Below are 8069 nucleotides of genomic sequence, written 5' to 3'. Positions count from 1 at the left end.
TTTTCAATTTCATCCTTCAACATTGAATTAATTGAGAATTAAGCTTCAAAATATTTTTTTATTTGTTTTCTATAAGGTTATCATAGTCTCATTACCCTAATTATGGATTTTACATATTAATCTAAGTTAACCCAAGTCGATTCAATATATTATCGTCTCAATATTTTTAAAAAGATATTGTTTTAAATTTTGTTTTTAGTCAAACTATGGTTTTTTTATTGTTTAGGTTGTTTTTGAACTTGACAAGTTGATTTTTTCACATCAGGTTACTCTCTACATGGTTTAATTTTTTAAAAAAATCACATTAGCAATGCCTAAATTTTTTTAAAAAAATTGATCTGACCCACAACATAATATAAGTAAATAATCTAGTTTTAAAATTAAACATCCTTTAAATTCTGAAACTATTGATTAATAAAATAAACTTAATATATACAAATTAGTTGGCAATATTGTATCAGTTGGTGAAATTTTATCAAGGATTTGATATAACTATTAATATTTCTTCATCAAATCTTAGTGAGAGATATGGAAGTACTCACGATAATAATATCAATGAACTATTAATGATGGATAATAACAAAGGATATCGACTTAACTTGCCTTGAAAAGGTGTTTACTTTTTGGATTGTTACTTTACTAATTAATAATAAATAGAGTATGAATATTGTTATATATGCTCCAAAACTCACCTGAACCTAAATTGAAATATATATTTATATTATATAGATATATTTATCAAACATTCAGATTTATTTTAATATAATATGATATATACATATCATAACAGTAACCCAAAACACACATAAATATATATCATTTTACTATTTAATATATATATATATATATATATATATTAACTATTTTATTTTTTATTGAATAATAAATAATAATAGATAATAGATACCCATATATGTATTCTTGAAACCTGATTAATAATTTAAAACTATCTAAATTTTATTTAAGAAAGATATAAATATCAAGAAATTCAAAGCACAAAGCTCATAAGAATTAGGTTAAAGCTCAGTTACAATAAGTAAGTGAATACGCAAGGCAAAATATTCATAATAATCTGTTAAAACATACCGTCCAGGCCCTCACTTGCTCCTAAAATTTTCAAGGAATTAGGATGATCATCATCTTTAAATTTTATTTGTGTTTGTATTTTAAAAATATTTTAAAAAAAATTTAAAATTTAAAATTTTATTTATTTTAAACTAATATTTTTTATGTTTTTAAAATCATTTTAATATACTAGTATCAAAAATAAATTTTAAAAAATAAATAATTATTATTTTAATATATTTATAAATAAAAAATAATTTCAAAAATAATCACAACCATACGGGTCAAAAATTCAGGTGTGTGTGAATATATATATATATATATATATATATATGAGAGACAGAAGATGAAAATAAATCTAGGTTTCTGGAAAAAACAGAATTAAAAATATTAATTAGTGCGGGGGGGGGGGGTAATAAAATAAGATGGTGCTGCGTGGAGGGTACTGACACATACTCGCTGGCTAGGAAACAAGAGAGAGTGCGAGATTCCAGTTGAGATCAAACTCCGACCTGGGAACACACACAAAGGAAGACAGTATGGCGCATCTCTAGAAATTTGATTCTTTCGCACACTCTCTTTCTTCTAAAAAAAAACCCTATTTAAATGAAAGCTTAGCCCACTGCTTTCTCCCATGCATTCACATTTGTTTTCTCCGCTAGCTCCAACACCACTGCTTGTGATCTTGTGCTCCCTTTCTTAATTTCTCTTCCCCCTTCACTTCTTTCCATAACTTGCCTCTTCACTCTTTCTCATGACTATTTTCCTTCTTTTTAACTTGCACACTCGCCTGTAACTTTCTTTCTTCGTCCCTATACTTCTCACTCGCCTGATTATATATATATATATATATATATATAGACTGTATCTCCTCTATAATCATCCCTTGTTTCTTTCTTTGAGCTGCTACTGCTTGTTTCCATAATTAAGTGAATATCAATTTCAAGAACATGTCTAGCCGAAGGTCACGATCGAGGCAATCAAGTAGTTCAAGAATCAGTGATGATCAGATCCTTGATCTTGTTACAAAGCTGCAACAACTTCTTCCTGAGATTCGTAACAGGCGTTCTGACAAGGTACTACTATAGTAGTAGTTAGTAGGAGTTAAAAAACAAAAACTTAATTATTACTAGTAGGTCTATTTAATTTATAACTAGTTTTATGACCTCCCCAGCTATATAATATATTCACCGGTAAACTGTTTTCAATTAAATTGTAGGAGCTGTAGCTAAGATGATATTTTTATCTCTATTAATTGGACTGGTCTCAAACAAAAATTAATCCAAGAAAAAAGAAAGGATGGCTTCTCATGGTTTAGGAGCTAAAACCTACTAGCTAGTACTGTAACAATTATAGTAGCATATATACACAGCAGTCATCAGTTTCCTTTAAGAAATGTAAAGCAAAGTGGATTTTTTATTGTCGAGTTCCTTTGACTTCTTCCTAATTCATATACTGAACGAATAACTTCCTCTACTGATCCATGAAAGACCCACAAAGTTTATTCAAGTGTACAGCTTCTGTTATCTCTTTAACTGCCAGACCATTTACAGATCCATTTGTTCTTTTTTTTTTTTGTGTGTGCTGTTGGTACGTAGATGTAATAGTTACAAACGTTTGATGTGGTCGGTTTTGCTTTTGTGCGACTAGCATCTAATTATAGACATTTTCAACTTTACATATGTTGCGATGTTTACTTCTTTTTTCAAGCTACTTCTGAGACCTTCGGTATATGTTTGTGCTTTACTAGCTTTTAACTTGAGTTGGATTTTTTATTTTATTTTTATTGTTCGAAGGTTTCGGCTGCCAAGATCTTGCAGGAGACATGCAACTATATTAAAAGCTTGCATAGAGAGGTTGGTGATCTTAGCGAGCGGCTGTCTGAGCTATTGGAAACAACTGACACAGCCCAAGCTGCAATAATCAGGAACTTACTGATGCAATAGAGCTGATTAAGGATTAATACTACTTGCTTGGCTTATGCAGTAGGATCATGTTTCCTCTCTCTTCCTTTGTTCTTCTCTCTATCTTAGATTTTAATTTCTAGATTTTAGCACCAGAGTTAATCCGTAGTAGTGCTGTTTTAGAGATTAGAAAAACCTTCTGCAAGGCTATGTCAAGGAATATAATAAAGTTAATAATAATAAAAAAATCTCCTATCGTTTATATTTGATGGAAAATGAACTTGTCAATTTCCTCACAGCATGGGTGACAGTATTGTTTAGAACAAGTCAATGACATAGTTTTATCAAAACAAAGTATTGCACGTTCGTAACTTGAGTTTTGGATCTAATGCATACACGTTGAAGACCATGGATCCATGGACTTAAATAATCCCTTCTTTAAAAAAACAAATATATAAATAAATAGAGAGGGAGGGTGCGGTTCTTGGAACCCTTGCATATTTTAACTTGACTGTTAATGAATAAGGTTAGATCTAGGGAGGGTGCGATATATACTATACTATGAAAGTTCCCTTTGTCTATTTGCCAAGCTCATCACACACACACTTAATTACCATAATTGTGATAGATATTTTGGCTCATTTTTCGTTATACATAGTGCTCTAGAGAACCAAGCAGAGGTGCATAGCCTTGCTTGTCATTGCTTCCCTGAAGTAAATAATATACACAAGGAAAAGATGTCAAAGAACAATCTCAATTCAATAGCTTAAGTTGTTAGGTGAGGTTCTAGGATATGATTTATATTATTTTCTAACATAGTCCCTCAAGTGAAAACCTTTTGGGCTTAAAACTTGCACAGGTACACATTATCTTATGTTTAATTTTTATCAAATAAATGGAGATGGTAAGATTCAAACTCGTGACTAGTTGGTCATCAAGGTTCTGATACCATATATATTAAATAATCATTTTAACTCAATAACTTAAGTTGTTAGATGAAATTCTAAGATATAATTTATATTATTTTCTAATAAAAAAAAGGCAATAACTTAAGTTGTTAGATGAAATTCTAAGATATAATTTATATTATTTTCTAATAAAAAAAAGGCAATAGTCTCTCTATACTATGCTATGCTGGGAGTGTAGGCACAGCTTCTATACATCTTTAATTTCCTTTTCTATTGTGTTGGGAAAGGGAACGGGTAGTTTTGGCTAATATGCACGCAAAAACAAGCAGAAGAGCTGCACGTAGATAGGCAACAATATTAAAACTTGACTTTGTTCTCTGTCTCTAAGTTCTATAATGTGAGACGACGACGGTGATGAGCCAAAAATATATAAACAACTCATCTGTGAAAAGTATGTATTGTTACATTAATGCATAGGGTGTTTCGTGATTTGGGATCGAAGTACGAAGAATGGTGTGGCGTATTGTTGACTGGGACATTGGCTTTTGAAAGGGCAGACCGAGCGAACTAGTTAAGTGTTTATATAAAAATAATAATTTATCCATTTGATTGATAAAGAAAAATATTAGTTATTCTCGAGCGAACTAGTTAAAATGGTCGAAATCAACTATCGACCATTAAAGGTACTTGAAATAGAGCTCGCTAGAGGCCTCAATGCCCAAACATGTGTTGGAATCTTTTGTGCGGCCCAAAAATCTCTTGTTTGTTTAAAATTAAAATAAAATAAAATGGAAACACAAAAAATTGACACATATAGAAGTACAACCTCCCTTAGAACATAGCACATAAATAGACATACCAGAACCTTAACACCTAGATGTTTCATGCCACGTGCCACAACTTCGTAACTATCTCTCCAGGATGTTTCTAACACCACTCGACCGAAGTCAATCAAACCTTCATGGACTCTCCTCGCATTGTGAGTGGGATCAACCTTTTTCAGCCAATTCCCCCACGCACTTAATTAATTGTTTGGCCTATTAATTCCTTGGATTTTCAAATTAAGATATTGAGAATAATAGAGTCGCTTAGATCATGCCTTAACTAACTTTTTCTATGTATATATATGTTTGTAGCAAAACACGGCAATAATTATATGGATTATATTATTAGAATAATTCTATATTAATTTTTTATTCAGATATATACATGCTATACATTCTATAAAATACCTTCTCAAGTTGAGGGTGGAGAATCGACCCGAAGCTTAAATTGAAAAACATTAAAGGACAAAGCAGAAAGCGGTTTGATGAAGACATCAACAAGTTGATCCTGAAAGAGGATAAAACGAATCTGAATCTCTTTCTTCACAACCCGGTCGCGGATAAAATGATAATCTACTTCAGCATACTTAGTACAAGCATGAAAATAGGATTCGCGAAGAGATAGCTCGCTTCGAGGTTATCACACCAAATGGTAGGAGCAAAGATAGAGGGAACCTGTAGATCTGTTAACAAATATTACAACTAAATAACCTTAACAATACCTTCTATTGAGGCTTTATACTCAGCCTCAGAAGAGGAGTGAGCAACTATGTGTTGCTTACCGGGTTTCCATAAAATCGGCGTTTAACCAAAGAAAACAAGGTAACCACCTGTAGACTTGCGATCATTAATACTACCACCTCAATCTGCATCAGTAAAGCCATGTAGAGCAAAGGAGGAACCTCGAGTGATATGGAATCCATAGGAGGTCGTACCTTTAAGGTAGCATAGAATATGTTTAACGATGGTCCAATAAGAATCTGTAAGAGTATGTATGAAGTAACAAACTCTGTTAACAGCAAAGTAGATATCTAAGCAGGTGAAGATAAGATATTGAAGGGCACCCATGATTTGACGAAACTGTGTAGGATTAGAGAATGAATAATCCGGTAGTATAGTAACTTTCGAAGAAGAGATTAGAGTATCAACGAGTTTACAGGAAGTCATACCAGCCCGAGTGAGGATGTCAAGAATATATTTGTGTTTACGCAGCATCAAATCTATACCAATACACTGAACTTCAATACCCAAAAAGTAGTGGATGATGCCTATGTCACAAAGCTTGAATTCAAAGCTTAATAACTGTATTAGGTGATGGAGCATAGCAGAGTTGCTACCCGTAAGTAGGATATCATCAACATACACTAAAAGATAAAAGATATTAGCTCCATTAGATAAGATAAACAATGAGGTGTCAACCTTGGAGGCAAGAAAATCGATGGAGAGCAAAAAATCACTTAGACGAGTGTACCATGCCCTCGGTGCCTGTTTTAAACCATACAATGACTTGTGCAATCTGCACACATGAGATGAAAGAGTAGAGTCAACAAAACCTGGAGGTTGTTTCGTGTATACCTCTTCAGTAAGAATGCTATTAAGAAAGGTATTATGAATATCAAGTTGATGAATCTTCCAAGTGTGCAAAACCGCAATGGAGAAAACTAATCGGACGGTGGCCTGCTTAACAATTGGACTTAAGGTTTCAGGATAATCAATGTCTTCCTGCAAGGTAAAGCCTTTGGCAATGAGGATTATTTTTATAACACTCAATACTATCATTAACACGACGTTTGATCCGATACACCCATCTACTGCCAACAATGTTCATCGAATGATGAAAAGGAACTAAAGATCAAATGTGATTAGAGCGCAAAGCCTTGATCTCTTTACACATAGCATCATGCCAAAATGGCATACTTTTATGTGTTCATGCTCTTCTACTTTTTATATAAAATTTATTTCTATCATAATATTTGTCTTTTTTAAAAATAATATAAAGAATTAATATAAAAAATTAGCAATTTCAAGTAAAGTAAAGATTTTTAATAAAACATTTACCAGTAATTAGATAAGAAAATAAAAAATATTTTTAATAACAGATATTTAATTTCTTAAGTTATTTTTTCAAAATATTTATCAATTTTTTATTTTCTTTTTCAAGTGCAAGCCAATAAAAATATGAAAGCCTTGATCTCTTTACACATAACATCATGCCAAAATGGCATACCTATCAGTATTAGAGAATGCAAGAGGTTTAGAAAAGGGAGAGTGCATTACCTAGGGGGAGGTAGTAACAGCGGCAACGAAAGCAGCCAGCTTTATTGTCTTCAGTTGCTGCGATAAAATGACCTTTATTTTTTTTTTTATTAAAAAAAGTGAAATTAGGGAATAGCCCAGAAATGGGTTATGACATCAGTCTTGAGTATTGTATTATTTATTAATTCAAGTCAAAGATTATAATGTCCTTGATGAATCCTCACCAAGCTATTTTTCACCACTTGAAGAAGTGTCATCTTTAAGATTTATCACTTTAGTGATGTACTTTATCAATGACTAAGAGTTTTTCACTTAAACTCTTGAAATATTAAAACTAAATATTAAGTATTCAAAACTCATTTGGAAAATAAAGAGCCCCGCATTTGATGGGGGTTGTAGATATTTTCTTAGAGAAGCTTAAATATTAAGTGTCTTTTGATCCTTTTTTTCCGCTAAGCTTAAGTGAGCCTGAAAAGTTTGATGAGGAATGGTGAGGTTGATGATTAACATCAATCTTATAGTTTTTAGAGGTTATAAGCCAATAATTCCTACTCTATATAAGGGTAGCACGACGACATGAATTACCACTTAAGGGACTTAGCAAGTGCAAAGGCAAATGCTTTTTTTAAGATTATTTTGCCCAGACTCCTCAGGGTAATGCAATTACCTATATGCATTAGGAGTGTCTTGGTGCTGGGGTTGAAAACATTACTAGAGATACCTAGACTTGTTAAAGGTGGAAAGGTATGATTTTGACCTTGCATTGCTAACACTATCTATGTGAGGAGTTGTACTTGCTAAATACGTTGTTGAAGGTTCGATTAGGCAGAGGTGTCTGCAGTGGTAGATAGATCATTCCCACATCCTAGCCCAGGTTTATCGTGGTTGTCTACCATGGAAATGTCAAAAATAAGTTATACGAAGAAACAAAGGCTTTTTTTTTAATCAATTTCCCATAAACAAAATTAAATAATGATGTTTCAAAATCCTAAATGCTTAAAATAATGTTTTTTTTTGTGGTTGAATAATGAGTTAATCACTTTATTGTTGCAATATGTTCCACTCTTCGTTGTCAATATAGCCATGATTGGTGTAGCTTGAGGTTGGAGACC

At 32.2% G+C, this 8069-nt stretch overlaps 1 protein-coding gene across 1 annotated transcript; it reads left to right on the top strand.

Moving 5' to 3' along the window:
* Positions 1–1552: 1552 nt before the first annotated feature.
* LOC118028993 (transcription factor PRE3) lies at positions 1553–3245 on the top strand. Its single transcript, XM_035032750.2, has 2 exons — positions 1553–2141; positions 2862–3245. Exons 1-2 carry the CDS (start codon positions 2016–2018, stop codon positions 3009–3011), a joined length of 276 nt encoding a protein of 91 aa, XP_034888641.1. The 5' UTR covers positions 1553–2015; the 3' UTR covers positions 3012–3245.
* The last annotated feature ends 4824 nt before the right edge of the window (positions 3246–8069 follow it).

The sequence above is a fragment of the Populus alba genome, chromosome 12 (genome assembly GCF_005239225.2).
Source record: "Populus alba chromosome 12, ASM523922v2, whole genome shotgun sequence".
NCBI classification, from domain to species: Eukaryota; Viridiplantae; Streptophyta; class Magnoliopsida; order Malpighiales; family Salicaceae; genus Populus; species Populus alba.
The sequence above is the reverse complement of the archived record's forward strand: the minus strand, read 5'-3'. Positions and strand labels throughout refer to the sequence as shown.

Excerpts from the sequence above, each read along its gene's own strand:
- LOC118028993 (XM_035032750.2), top strand. The coding sequence starts at position 2,016 with ATGTCTAGCCGAAGGTCACGATCGAGGCAATCAAGTAGTTCAAGAATC. Across the intron at positions 2,142-2,861 it reads GTAACAGGCGTTCTGACAAG|GTTTCGGCTGCCAAGATCTT; the intron begins GTACTACTATAG and ends TATTGTTCGAAG.